The sequence below is a fragment of the Chiloscyllium punctatum genome, chromosome 2 (assembly GCF_047496795.1).
Source record: "Chiloscyllium punctatum isolate Juve2018m chromosome 2, sChiPun1.3, whole genome shotgun sequence".
NCBI classification, from domain to species: domain Eukaryota; kingdom Metazoa; phylum Chordata; class Chondrichthyes; order Orectolobiformes; family Hemiscylliidae; genus Chiloscyllium; species Chiloscyllium punctatum.
The window spans coordinates 24820399-24835066 of NC_092740.1; the positions used below are offsets into that span (position 1 = coordinate 24820399).

Below are 14668 nucleotides of genomic sequence, written 5' to 3' on the forward strand. Positions count from 1 at the left end.
ATCCCATGCATTCACAACTCTCTGCTTAAAGAACCTATCTCTGACGTCTCCTCTATACCTTTCTCCTAATACCTTAAAACTAGGACCGCTCATGCCAGTCAATCTTGCCTTGGAGAAAAGTCTCTGGCTATTGACTATCTATTCCTCTCATTATCTTGTATACCTCAATCAGGTCTCCTCTCTTCCTCCTTCTCTCCAGAGAGAAAAGTCTGAGCTTATTCCACCTTTCCCCATAAGGCAAGCCCTCCAGTCCAGGCAGCATTCTGGTAAACCTTCTTTGCACCCTCTCCAAAGCCTCTATATCTGTCCTATAGTAGGGCGACCAGAACACTACACAATATTCCAAGTGTGGTCTCACCAGGGACTTGTATAGCTGTAGGAAAACCTCACAGCTCTTAAACTCAATTCACCTGTTAATGAAAGCCAAAACACCACATGCTTTCTTAGCAACTCTATCCACTTGGGTGGCAACTTTGAGGGATCTATGTACTTGCACACCCAGATCCCTCTGTTCCTCCACACTGCCAAGAATCCTGTCATTAATCCTATATTCGGCATTCGAGTTTGACCTTCCAAAATGCATCACTTCGCATTTATCCAGGTTGAACTCCATCTGCCATTTCTCATCCCAGCTGAGGGGGTGTAGAGTCACATGTTGGCCAGACCATATTAAGATAGCAGTTTCCTTCCCTAAAGCTGTGCACTCTCCTAGCCTGATCCTTATCCACTCCTTTTTTTGTCCAACTCCTTGTCTCTCTTTGGGCTGTATCTCCATCTGTCATTTATTCCTTACCCTCCCTCTCCCCCCCACTCTATCTTCTGCATAAAAAAATACATTTTCCTTACTGCTATCAGTTCTGAGGAAGGGTCTCTGGAACCGAAACGTTAACTCGAATGTCTCTCCACAGATGCAGACAGACCTGCTGAACTTTTCCATTTCTGTTTTCATTTCTGATTTCCAGCATCTGCAGTTCTTTCAGTTTTTTTTTTAACTTTTTGTTTGCTTGCAGTATTATTCGAACAATCGAGGGGAAACTCCTGCACAAGTACAAACATCCGGCTGCTGTCTTTGGCTGTGATTGGAGCCAGAACAATAAGTGAGTGCACCCTTCCAACAGGTCAGGTCGTTCACTGACCCTTTCAGATTTTCAATCTGTTTATCCCTGTGGAATCTGAGACAATGTGTTTGTGGTGCTCAACGCATGGGTTTCTTGCTTATTCAACTGGGTCAAAGTTGGTCTGTCCCAGAAAAAAAAACTGAAGTCCCTTTACAAGTCTTGTTTTTCTTTCAATGGAGACCGAGGGAATTAATAGCGAAGTCGTTTGTGGTTCACTGTATGTAGCCCAGGTAAAATGTAACATAAAAAAATCAGGTTCCAATGAGAGAGCAAGCGTCCCTCACAATTCTCATATCAACAATACAATGTCAATCACAAGAGCAGAGATGTTGAAACAATGTGACATTTTCTTTCTGAATCTCATGCTTTGATTATTTCGCTGTCAGATGTTTGTGCATTGGAGTCAAAGGGAGTGAGAAAGCAAGAGGAAAGGATTTACGTTAATGCAGCTGGCTATCACCATTTATGGGACCCATGTTCAAAATGAACCCAGTCTGAGGGCATTGCCTATGCTACTGGTGAGACACAGTTCTGCAAGAAGCAATCGCAAGTTGCCATGGGCTCATTCACAGCACTAACACTGAGTGCCACATAACAGGACTCTTATCTATTGATCCCATCCCATCAATGTTGGCCACACAATAACAGCCAGGGTGAACCTGGTTAGGAAGTTCGCTGGAACATCACTGGAGATGGAGGGGGTTGTTGTACAGAAAGCATAGAACATAGAACAATACAGCGCAGAACAGGCCCTTCGGCCCTCGATGTTGCGCTGACCTATGAACTATTCTCAGCTCATCCCCCTACACTATCCCAGTTACAACTGCACTAAGCATACTCAGTATCACATGACTGGCTGTAGTCCATTTTGCTATAGTTTATGGATCTGGCTCAGTACCTACACAGGCATCATGTAACTGCAGCTAAATGCTGTCATGAGAACACTACAGCTGAGTAGCTCCCAGAGCTATCTCACACTGTGCCATCTGTCTTTCTCTGTCATGCCATCTTGCTCCATGGATCATGCACAACATTGGCCTTTCCATTCTTGAAGACTTGAAGAGGCCACCAAGAAAGTACTTCCAAATGCACCAGCATTTCAGAAAAGAGGCAGCTTCTGTTCATAGAGCTGGTGTTAACCCACTCCCCACGTGGACAGGACTGTGAAATGCATGCAGCATAAAAACCAACATCCCTTTACTGACCCAACAGCAGGTGACCTTGTCCGTGAGGACAGTGTGTCCACCTATTCCATAATTGGAAGAAGAAGGACATCCCAAAGTGCATTTGTAATTGTGATTCACAGACCTAAAGATCTGCTTTCGGAAGTGTACTGATCCTCCACAAGGTACCTCATCGAATGCGTAGCCAATTCAGGCATCCCATTATAAACTGTTCCTCAATACAGTAGCCATATTGCAAAGCTGATCGTGTCACTTTGGTCTTGAAGAACTTAGGAGTCTTAGGTTCGAGCTAAGGCACATTGTTTTGGGTAAAATTGAAATAAAATAGTTCAGTACTTTACCTGACCTGAGGGTATTCATTACAATCCTGGACAGTCACCAGTGTAAAGTGTTCCCCTTTTCTCACAGTAACGTCCTTTGCCATGAGGAGAACACATCAAACAAATCTCAATGAGATACATTTTAAAAATGTTTCTTCACTTCTTTTGATTATAAATTTAGTTAACTGTCATCCTTGCCTTCCAGAGATATGATTGCCACAGGCTGCGAGGATAAGAGTGTTCGAGTTTACTATTTAGCAACCAGCTCTGACCAGCCGCTCAAAGTTTTCACTGGGCACACTGCCAAAGTGTTTCATGTTAGATGGTCTCCCCTGAGAGAAGGCATCCTTTGTAGCGGTTCTGATGACAGGTACTGTTTCTTCAGCACAATGAAAAATTTGGTGCCAAAATCTTTTATTCCAGTGAGTCAATGCACAAAGCAACTGTGAAAGGTAATTACTGAAAATTAAATTAAATAATAGTGCCTCTGCATTTGCAATCATCTTGTCTTTAAGTGCTGCTATTAACCATTCAAATATAGAACTTCAATCTTACTAATGTGGTGAACTTTTACAATATATCCTTACCCTGTACAAGACATTGGTTAGGCTACTTTTGCAATACTGCGTTCAGTTCTAGTCTCCCTGTTATTCAAGGACATTGTGAAACTTGAAAGGGTTCAGTAAAGATTTGCAAGGATGCTGCCAGGGTTGGAGGGCTTGAGCCATTGGGAGAGTCTGGGGCTATTTTCCCTGGAGCATCGGACGTTGAGGTGTGACCTTATATAATCATGAGTAACATGGATAGAGTGAATAGCCAAAGTCTTTTCCATGGGGAAGGGGAATCCAAAACTAGAGGGCATAGGTTTAAGGTGAGAGGAGAAAGATTTAAAAGGAGCAAGTTTTCATGCAGATGGAGGTCCATATATGGAATGAGCTGCCAGAGGAAAGGGTGGAGGCTGGTACAATTTTAAAAGGCATCTGGATGTTACATCAATAGGAAGGGTTTAGAAGGATATGGCCAAATGCTGGCAAATGGGACTAGAATCATTTGGGATATCTAGTTGGCATGGACGTGTTAGACCAAAGGGTCTGCTTCCATGCTGTACATCTCTATGAATCTGTGATTCTTACTATTTTGAAATTTGGATGATGTAGGAGAGGTGTACGGGTTTTTGCTTTTCAGTGCTGTAAAGGTCTGATCTGTTTCTTTAAAGAAAGGGTCAGAAGATAATTTGGAGCAGTGAGCTAAAAATAACCTTTCCAAAAAAACATGTAACTTTAGCTATCACCTTCCTTGTAGATGGTTGATGGGCTTTTTGGAGTCGGGGATGAGTTATTCACTGTCGGATTACTAGCCTCTGATTTACTTGCTGTAGGATTACTAGCCTCTAACCGTAGTGTTATATGATAAGTCCAATTCAGTTTCTGGTCAACGGTAACCCCTAGGATATTGAAAGTTGGTGATTCAGTGAAAGGAGTGCCACTGAATGTCAAGGACTGATGGTTTAATTCTCTCTTGTTGGAGGTAAATATTGCCTGGCTTCTGTGTAGTGTGAATGTATTTTATGACAACTTTGAATTTCTGGCATTAGAAGTTGCTCTCTGCTTTCTGTATTTTCTCTGCAGTACTGTGAGGATATGGGACTACACACAGGATGCCTGTATCAATATTCTAAGTGGACACAAAGCACCAGTGCGAGGTCTAATGTGGAACACAGAAGTCCCCTACCTCTTGATATCGGGCAGTTGGGATTACACTATCCGTGTCTGGGACACCAGAGATGGAACCTGCCTGGACACAGTGTATGACCATGGTGCTGATGTCTATGGTAATGGCACACCTTACTGTTAACAGACAAGAACACTCTGAAGGAATGTAATAAGCAAAAAACAATGAGAGTAGAAAATTATACTTGAGGCAGTGGTGTTAGTAATCTTGTTGACACATCAACTGCAGTTTATTGCCACCTTGGTCCTGGGCCAGTAGATAAAGTTCGAAACTGGACTGCAGGTATTAAGTTTTCTTTTCGCAGCTGAGTGCTTTCCACTGAAGAACACACTGGAAAGTTTTAAAGAGAAGTAATTATTCATGTTTTAATTATTTACATCGAACAATAATTATTGTCAGTGGCTGCAGTATTAAGAAAAATAATACACTAAATGCTCATAACTTATGAATAATGTTGAGAACCTAGCATTGAGAGAGAAGATATAGTTGTTTTAAAATTAAATTTAAATTGACCAGTTAACCAAATGAAACTAAGTTAAAACGTGATTGTTCCTGAATGGGAACTAACAAAATATCAAAGGAAACTTAAAATTTAAGTCAAATTGTTGTTTTAGGAGTTGATTAAATGCCTTCATTCCCCAAGACCCCCCCCCCCCCCCCCCGCCCCCCGTGTCTGCACTCTCATTTTATGTATTTTGATTAAACCAAATTAAACCAAGTTGAGCCACATTAACAACTGAAAGCCCTTTGAGTGCTGATGATACATCCCTGCTCTCATAGTCTCTCTTTATAGGTGCTCCTAGTACTTACTTAAACAATGCCCTTCACCTTTGTGTCTGAGCTATTCAATTAACACACTATTACCATCTCTGGTCATTCAATTCTATTTTATGATATTTCAAATCAAATCGCAATAAAGAAAATGAGCACACTGCAATTATTTGAATTTCCTGGTCAGACATTTCACTTGCTGAAAGGACAAATTTGAATAACAACATTCCTGAATGAGACCACTCCCAAATCTCCACTTTATAATTTTAATGACTGGTAAAATCAGAGTTGCAGCAAGTCCAACTCATTGACCTCCAATCCCATAAATTCAGCAAGCCCTTCAGGGGAATGGAGCTTTATTTTGGGAGTAATTATGTCTCAAAAGATTCTCATCCTTTATTCCCACTCAGCCTCCTCAAGTGTTCAGGATCGACTGAAGATTTTGCCCATTGCTCACTGTGTACATTTACCTGAAATAGCCATTTTATTTCGGAGGGTGTTTACTTGACTAACTAAATGTAGATTATTGTGGTATCAAACTGAATGGGGGAAGGGGAGAGAGGGAATTTTATTGTGAATGGATGAAAACATTATAATTCAAGGCAATTTATTTCTTAGAATCCCTATAGTGTGGAAACAGGCCATTCAGCCCATCAAGTCTACACTGATCCTGTGAAGAGTATCTCACCCTTACCCACCCTGTATTTCCCATAACTAACCCACCCCTCCCTGGACACTATGGGCCATTTAGCATGGCCAATCCATCTAACTTACACATCCATGGACTGGGCGAGGAAACCAGAGCACCCAGATAAAACACATGCAGACACAGAGAGAATGTGTAAACTCCACACAACTGGTCACTCGAGGGTGGAATCGAACCTGGGTCCCTGGCACTATGAGGCAGTAGTATTAACCACTGGGCCACCATACAGCCCTTTAGTTCAAGAATATTACTAAAAACATAGCTTCAAGTTTAGTCACAAGGCATACATCTGGTTTTTTTGCCACTCTTAAATATTCCTGTGTATTTTGTAAATGTTAAATGTTTATTTCAATTTATGAGTATTTGGTAAACAGAAAGCACAAAATCTCACTCTGAAATCTGTGACCACAGAATGTGCTTAGAAGCACCAATTGGCCTGTCTCTCTTAAAATTCCCTTTCTATGTTTTGAATTCTATCTTACTCTTACTTCCCAGTGAAAGACATTTTTAATTCATTGCCACAGTTTGATCACAAGAGATGTTGCTAATGGGATTAACTTAAAGAGCTGATTATTTATTTAATGAATTAATTCAATTAATCTAAAATTGGCAGGAGTCAATTGAGACCCTTTGTCCAATGAAATAATCCAGGAGTACATTTATTTAGTGAAAAGCAAGTGGCGTACGCACTTTAATGTCAGATTCAAGTAAATTATTAATGATATGTATATACGCACAGATCAAACATATTCTGGAGCACTGTTTGCTGACTGCTTACTTTAAGTAGTTGAAGTGATAAGTGTTGATCATTACCATGTTCCCATAGCTTTAATGATTCTAGCTATTAGTTCCACCACGATGCTATAAAACCTTTAATAAGAGCTGACAGCATCGATTTAGAAATGGCTGTGAGAAGTCCCATGATTGTTTAATTCGAAAGAGGTTAGGGCTATAACAGCAAGATGCCAAATGTGTAACAAAGGCTGGTCATTAATCAGTCAACATCTGACAGTAGTGTCACAAATTATTGACAGCTTTCCCCACTTCGCCGCATATTGCCCAGTGCATGAGTAGAGCAACAGCGGAGAGGGTGAGCCTATGTATCATTTAAACTGCAGCTTGAAGGGTGTTGTATCTCATACAGCCACTCTAGATTATTTTTCATCAAATGTCTTCTATCTATCATGCTCCCAAGATTTTTTTTTAAATTAAGGCTTTCATCTCGGTTCTAATTTTGGATTTATTTGCTCCAATTTATCTCCTTCAAAGATCCCTTTTGGAATCTATTGAGCATTCCGATTTCTGCCAGTGGTGGCTTTTCCTTCAGTTGTCAAAGTCCTAAGCTTTGGAACTCCCACTCAGCCTCTCTGCTTCCCTACCTCTCTTTCCTCTTTTAAAACAAGTCTCAAAACCTCTCCCTTTGACCAAGCGTTTGACCATCAACCTTCACACTGCTATGTGCAAAAAGATAAATTAAGCCAAGCGTAGACCATTTGGCCCCTTGAGCTCCACTATTTAGTAGGATCATGGTTGATCCAATTTTGGTCCCAAATCTACACTTCCAGTAACTCCCAATTATCGTTAGCTTCCTTGTTAGGGTAAGATCTCTCTGCCTCTGCTTTAAAAGTATTCAATAATCCATCACTCTCTGGAGAAGAGAGTTTCAAAGATTCACAAGAGAAATAAAAATCCTACTAATCTCTGTCTTAAGTGGGAGACTCCTTTATTTTTAAATTGTGTCCACTCGCTGTCTTTCCTACAAGAGGTAACATTCTTTCAGCATCCAGCGCTCAAGCCCCCCCAATAACATTGCATCTCATTCCTCTAAACTCCGATGCACACAAGCACAGTGACGGACAGCTGATAGTGGGCGGCACGGTGGCACAGTGGGTAGCACTGCTGCCTCACAGCGCCAGAGACCTGGGTTCAATTCCCGCCTCAGGCGACTGACTGTGTGGAGTTTGCACATTCTCCCCGTGTCTGCGTGGATTTCCTCCGGGTGCTCCGGTTTCCTCCCACAGTCCAAAGATGTGCAGGTCAGGTGAATTGGCCATGCTAAATTGTCCGTAGTGTTAGGTTAGGGGTATGGGTGGGTTGCGCTTTGGCGGGGCGGTGTGGACTTGTTGGGCCGAAGGGCCTATTTCCACACTGTAAGTAATCTAATCTAACCCCTGGTTTCTGTTGAGTGGACCATCTCTGAGCTACTTCTAAAGCACCTACATCCTTTCTTAAATAAGGAGACCAAAATTAAACACAGCCTTCCAGATGTGGCCTCACCAACATTCTTTACAATTGCAGTAAAATGTCCCATGTAGCTTATGGTCAAATTTGCTTCAAATAATTGCTGGCAAGTACCTTGACATTACTTTAAAGGCACTATATAAATTTAAGCTGTTCTTGTTTGTCTATTATTGTGAGGATGTGTGGGTGGTTTATTGTGAGCAAAACAAATAGCACATCTGTTTAATTGGCTAACAGCAGACATATAATACCAGTCCTTTTGGGGTGACCATAGCGAGGTTTCCAACTTCTGCTGAATGGTGCCCTGGACAGTAGTATAGATTAGAAACTGCATGGAGACAGCATTAAACCTGGGGTCTGCTAAATCTGAGCGTGTGTCTTAAAGCAACAGTGAATCGTGCACTTAATTTTATTTATAGCAGGTATTTGTAGCTCAGATGTTTGATTCGGTTTATAGACATATGAAATAGGACAGGACTAGTCTGCCCCACTGCCTCGAGGAAGCAACCACATAATGAAAAAGCCCCCCCATCCTGGTTATACTCTCTTCTACCCTGTTCCATTGGTCAGTAGGTATAAAGGTTTGAATGCATTTATGAATAGATTCAAGAACAGCTTCTTCTCTGCTGTTATCAGACTTTTGAACAGAACTCTCAAACTTTAATTCTGATTGCACTCTCTGGACCTTCTCTGCGGCTGTAATACTATATTCTGCACTCTGTTCTGCTACCCTGATGCACTTTGTCTGGTACAATCAGCTGTACAGCAAATAAAACAACCCTTTTCACTGTAGTCTGGTACATATGACAACAATAAATAAATCAGTCAATCATTGAAAAAGATCAATGCTGATCTGATTGTGGCATCAACTGTACGTTGCTAACTGTAGCTATCCTATGACCTTTGACTCCCTGTCAATCAAAAATGTATCCATTGCTGTCTTAAAATACTCCATGTCCTATCTCCTCTGGTGCCTGGAGAAATGGGTACCACAGACTCATGACTGTTAAGAAAATCATCCTCATTTCCAAGGTGAATGGAAGACCCTACAGTTTTAATATGTACCTTGTTAATTCTAGTCTCTCTATATAAGGGGAAACATCCTTTCAGTATCAACATTGCCTAAACACCTATGGAACTTATATGTTTCAGTAAGGCCACCTCTCAATCTTCTAAACTCCCTCAAACAAAGAGCAAACCTGTCCTTGCCTCACAAGGTAGCCCTTTTCTGCATAGCTTCTATATTCTTTCTTAAATAAGGTGAACAAAACTACACAGTACTCCAGTTATGGTCTCACTGTACAATCATAGCAAAACATCTCTGCTTTTGCAATAAATGACAGTTTTTCATTTGCCTTCCTAACCTGCCCAATAACTTCTTAAAAATTTATTTACCGGGTTATCGGATCTAGATCCTTCTGTACCTCAGCAATCTCTCTCCATTTGAGCAAAGTGCTGCTCTTCTGCGTTACTGTCAAAATGGACAAGTTCATATTTTCAGATATTACACCCCAGCTGCCATATTTTTGCCCATTCACTTAATGTATCTATGCCCAAAAGCCGTTTCCCTGTGTCCTCTTTCTGAAATTGATTCCCTACATATCTTGGTGTATTTAGCAATCATATATTTGGTCCTTTCATCCAAGTCATTGGCAGGTGGCATGGAGGCTCAGTGGTTAGCACTGCTGCTTCACAGCACCAAGGAACTGGGTTCAATTCTCACCTCAGGTGACTGTCTGTGTGGAGTCTGCTCGTTCTTCCTGTGCCTGTGTGGGTTTCCTCTCACAATCCAAAGATGCCCAGAATTGGTTGCCCATAGTGCTAGATACATTAGTCAGGGGTAAATGTAGGGGAATGGGTCTGGGTGGGTTATTCTTCAGAGGGTAGGGGTGGATTTGTTGGCCTGAAGGGCCTGTTTCCATGCTGTAGGGAATCTAATCTATAATATGTTTGCAGTTGAGACTGCAGTCCTGATCCCAATGACACTTTACTCTTTACATCTTGCCAAAATAAAAATGACCCATTTATTCCTCCTCTCTGTTTCCTATTTGCTAACTGATCCTTTATACATAGTAATATTTTATGCCAAAACCCTTAAGCTCGTATTTTGCACAGCAGTCTTTCATGTGGCATCTTGTCAAATATTTCCTGGCACATCCACAAACTTCCTTTTATCCTTGTTGCTCATGACTTCTCCAAAAGCCTCTAATGAGTTAACCAAACACAAATTTCCGATCGCAAAACCATGTTGATTCTCCCTGATTGCATTAAGACTTTCTAATTATCCTGTTTTATCTTAACAAAAGATTCCAGCAACTTTACCTGTGACGTGTTAAGTTAGCTGGCCTGAAATTACCTGGTTTTGTCTCTCTCTTGAAGAGAGAAGTTAAATTTGATATTGTCCAATCAGATGGAAACTTACCAGTTTTCAAACTCAGACAAGTCCTATCTCACAAGCCATTCCTCTGAAAAACCTAGGATGAAATCCATTGGGACTTGTCAGCTTTGAGTGCTAATAATTTGCTCAGTCCCTTCTCTCTTGTGATTATAATGAGTTGAAAGTTTTAAGCGCCCTTCTTCCTTCCACCTGTTGTTTTATAATTTTTGAGTAGCATTTATATTCCTTTCGATTTAGATTAGTGTTGAAACAGGCCCTTCAGCCCAACAACCCTCCGAAGAGAAACCCACCCCCCTATATTTACCCCTGACTAATCCACCTAACACTACTGTTAGCAATTTAACATGGCAAATTCATGGATTGTGGAAGGAAATTGGAGCACCCGGAGGAAACCCACACAGAACACAGGGAGAACATGCAAACTCCACACAGGCAGTTGCCCAAGGTAGGAATTGAACCCAGGTCCCTGGTGCTGTGAGGCAACAGTGTTAACCACTGAGCCACCATGCCGCCCCACAATTGAAGATGGATACGGAATATCTATTCACGTGCCATTCCTTTACTTTCTGTTATTAACTCCTGAGGCTCACTCTGTAGAGAACCAGCGCTCACTTTACCTACTCTTTTCCATTTTAAGTATAATTTCAATTTTAGCTTTATTTTGGATTTCTTTGAAAGAGGCCATTCAACTCAGCATATTTGATAGTAGGATTTTTTTTTGGAATGTAATGTTCTAACCTTGCCTTTTTGAACTTTTGCAGTAAGTAACAGGAACTTAATTCCATCACCCCAGGTTTGACCTGTCACCCCAACAGGCCGTTCACCATGGCATCATGTTCAAGAGACTCCACTGTGAGGCTTTGGTCATTAACACCTCTGATTTCTCCTCTCCAAATAAACATTCTGGCTGAACAACAGTGGGAGGAAATAATTGGGAATACAGGTAGGTGTGCCACTTGATCATATTCTGATTTACCCCAGCACCCTTCCAGGTTCGAAGAAAAACTCGAGTACGTTCTCCTTGAGCTGCTTTCATGAGAAACCAAACTTTAGCTGTGCACTTGAAGGAGTTTAGAAGGGTGGGGGATGGGATCTGATTGGAATTTACAAATTATTTAGAGGCCTGGTCGGAATGGGGATTGGAAGAAGACGTTTCCATGATTGGTCAACCCCGGGCACACCTTCAGAGGAAAGGGACAACCCTTTATAACTGAGATTGAGAGGATTTTTTTCAGCCAGAGGGTGGTTAACTTATGGAATACATTGGTGCAGCAGACTGTGGAGGCCAAGTCATTGAGTGTAATTAAAACAGAGACGGATAGGTACTTGATTAGGAAGGGAATCAAGGGTTATGAGGAGAGGGCACGAGAATGGAGCAGAAATATCAGACATGAGAGACAGACTCAAAAGATTTATCAGGATGTTAATGAGAATGGAGGGGTTGAATTATAAGGAGAAGGTGGATAGAATGGGACTTTTCTCCCTGTAGCATTGGAGGCTGAGGGGCGACCTTATAAAGGTTTATAAAATCATGAGGGGCCTCGATTAAGTGAATTGCCAAGATTTTTACTCGTCCAAAACCAGAGGACATAGATTTAAGGTGGGAGGAGCAAGATTTAAAAGGGACCTGAGGCACAACAGTTTCACTCAGAGAGTGGTGCACACATGGAACGAATTGCCAGAGGAGTTGTTAGAGGTGGGTGCAATTACAATGTTGTAAAGGACAATTGACAGGTACAGTGATTGAAAAGACTGAGAGAAATATGGGCCAAGCATAGGCAAACAGGACTAGTTCAGTTTGGGAAACCTGGTCAGAAGAAGCAGATTCACCTGAAGGCCATGTTTCTGTGTTGTATGAGTCTGCGACTCTACAAATGCCCTAATTCTGCTCCTATATCCTATGGTCTAAGTACATTCAGATCCTTTGGCTATAATCTCTGGTTCAGACAATGCAGATTTGTTCAATGCATCTCCCAACTAGCACATTGGAATTCAATAAAAATTGAATAGGGATTCTGAATGGAATTCTATTTGGGATTCATTTGTTCAGTCAAGATAATGATGACTGATTTGAATGCTGTTCCTAAGAGCATAAGAAGTAGGAAAGAGAGTAGACCGTTTGGCCCTTCAAGCCTGCTTTGTCTGAGGTCTTTACCTCAGTCATGCCTTCCCACATTATTCCCCTTACCTCTTAATTTTTTTTCCGGAGGCATCTTTTGATATCTATATTGAAAAAAATATATAACTCCGGAGCAAACCAGTGCCGTTTGGGATAAAGAAATGTAAAGAATCTCAACCCTTACATGCAAAGAATCTTTCCTCATCCCAGTCCTAATTAGCCAATGTTTTGTTCTGAGACTCTGACCCCATGTTCTATCCCTAACAATTGGAAACATATTCTCAACAGCTGCCCTGTCAGAATCTTTTATCCTTCAATCTGAATTTGAAAAATACTGGATCTTCATACCTTGTTGCCAGGAATGGCGGGATTGAGTTATAAGGAGAGACTGAATGGGCTGGGACCATTTCACTGCAGCATAGGTGCTTGAGGGGTAATCTTGTAGAGGTTTAGAACGTCATGAAGGGTTTAGATAAGGTGAATGGCAAAGGTCTTTTCTCTAGGGTGGGGGATTTCAAGACAAGGGGCATGTTTTTTAAAGTGAGAGGAGAAAGATTTAAAACAGACATGAGGGGCAACATTTTTACTCAGAATGTGCATGGTTTATGGAATGGACTTCCAGAGGAAGTGGTGGATGTGGGTGCAGTTGCAACATTTAAAAGACATTTGGATAAATACATGAATAAGACATGTTCGGAGGGAAATGAGCCAAGTGCAGTCAGGCGGGACTAGTTTCGTTCAGGAACATGGTCGGCATGGACTGGTGGGAATGAAGGATCTGTTTCTGTGCTCTTTGACTCTATGACCTCTTCTGAAAGATGTTGACAATGGCTTTCCATGTTTACCCCATCTCCCCGCCCCCGCCCCCCCCCCCCCCCCCAACACCTGATTTCACTCCCATCACGAATGCTCTCGAACTGGTGAACACAGAAGCATAGAACATCAACCCCTAACCTCTGTAAGAAAACAAAAATGCTTCAACTACTGAAAATCATAATGAACATTCATGAATAAATTAGTGAACAGAAATAATCATGATAATAAATTTTAAGGGGAGGCAATGGCCTCATGATACTATTGATAAGTATTAATCCAAAGACCCAGGTGGACCTGAGTTCAGATCCTGCCACCGATGAACCCATTGTCGATTGTCAGGAAAAGTCCATCTGGTTCACTAATGTTCTTTAAGGATGGAAGCTGCCATCCTTGCCTGGTCTGGTCTACATGTGACTCCAGATGTACAACAATGTGATTGACTCTTAAAGTACCCTCTGGGTAATTAGGGATGGACAATAAATGGTGGACAGGCCAGCAACACCCACATCCTGGAAATGAATGAAAACAGAAGTGGTGCAAATATGGAGTGGCCCAACAGCACCTGGAGAGATAGGAATAGAGTCATTGGCTGAAATTTCCCAGCCCTTTCAAGGTGGGGATGGACCGTGGGGAGAGCAGTGGCCGGACTGCTCCCTGACATGTTCATGTGCCTGGGGCACTTTCCCAAAGGCAGTCTGTTTTACGCCATGGAGGTTGCCCATCAATTAAGAGAATAAAGATGCCACTTTATGGCCATTTCATGGCAATAGTGGTATTTTTCCATTTTCAAAGCAACACCTCACCTTGTGCATAGGCCTTAGAAAGTGGGCCATTCAGCCTTCGAGCCTCCAACTCAATGGAGTTGGCACATCGATGCCTCTGCTAAATCTCCCCTCCCCTTTCCAGAGCCATGACAGTCATCAAGCCACACTCCCTTATATGGAGGGGCCATATCACAAAGATGGCCTGACAAGAACAGGGTGGAGCTGAAAATGTGTTGCTGGAAAAGCGCAGCAGGTCAGGCAGCATCCAAGGAGCAGGAGAATCGATGTTTCGGGTATGAGCCCTTCTTCAGGAATGAGCCCTTCTTCCTGAAGAAGGGCTCATGCCCGAAACGTTGATTCTCCTGTTCCTTGGATGCTGCCTGACCTGCTGTGCATTTCCAGCAACACATTTTCAGCTCTGATCTCCAGCATCTGCAGTCCTCACTTTCTCCAAGAACAGGGTGGAGAATGGGAACCCAATGGGTGTACATGAACTAGTG

At 42.0% G+C, this 14668-nt stretch overlaps 1 protein-coding gene across 3 annotated transcripts in view; it reads left to right on the forward strand.

Annotated features, from left to right (window-relative positions):
- The window catches only part of wdr17 (WD repeat domain 17), a 166405-nt gene that overhangs the window by 86248 nt on the left and 65489 nt on the right, over positions 1–14668 (forward strand). For all 3 annotated transcript variants that reach the window (XM_072594584.1, XM_072594585.1, XM_072594583.1), the window contains exons 11-14: positions 1011–1097; positions 2828–2992; positions 4251–4453; positions 11263–11412. In XM_072594584.1, the coding sequence (XP_072450685.1) occupies positions 1011–1097; positions 2828–2992; positions 4251–4453; positions 11263–11412 (605 nt within the window). The remainder of the gene's footprint in view (positions 1–1010; positions 1098–2827; positions 2993–4250; positions 4454–11262; positions 11413–14668) is intronic.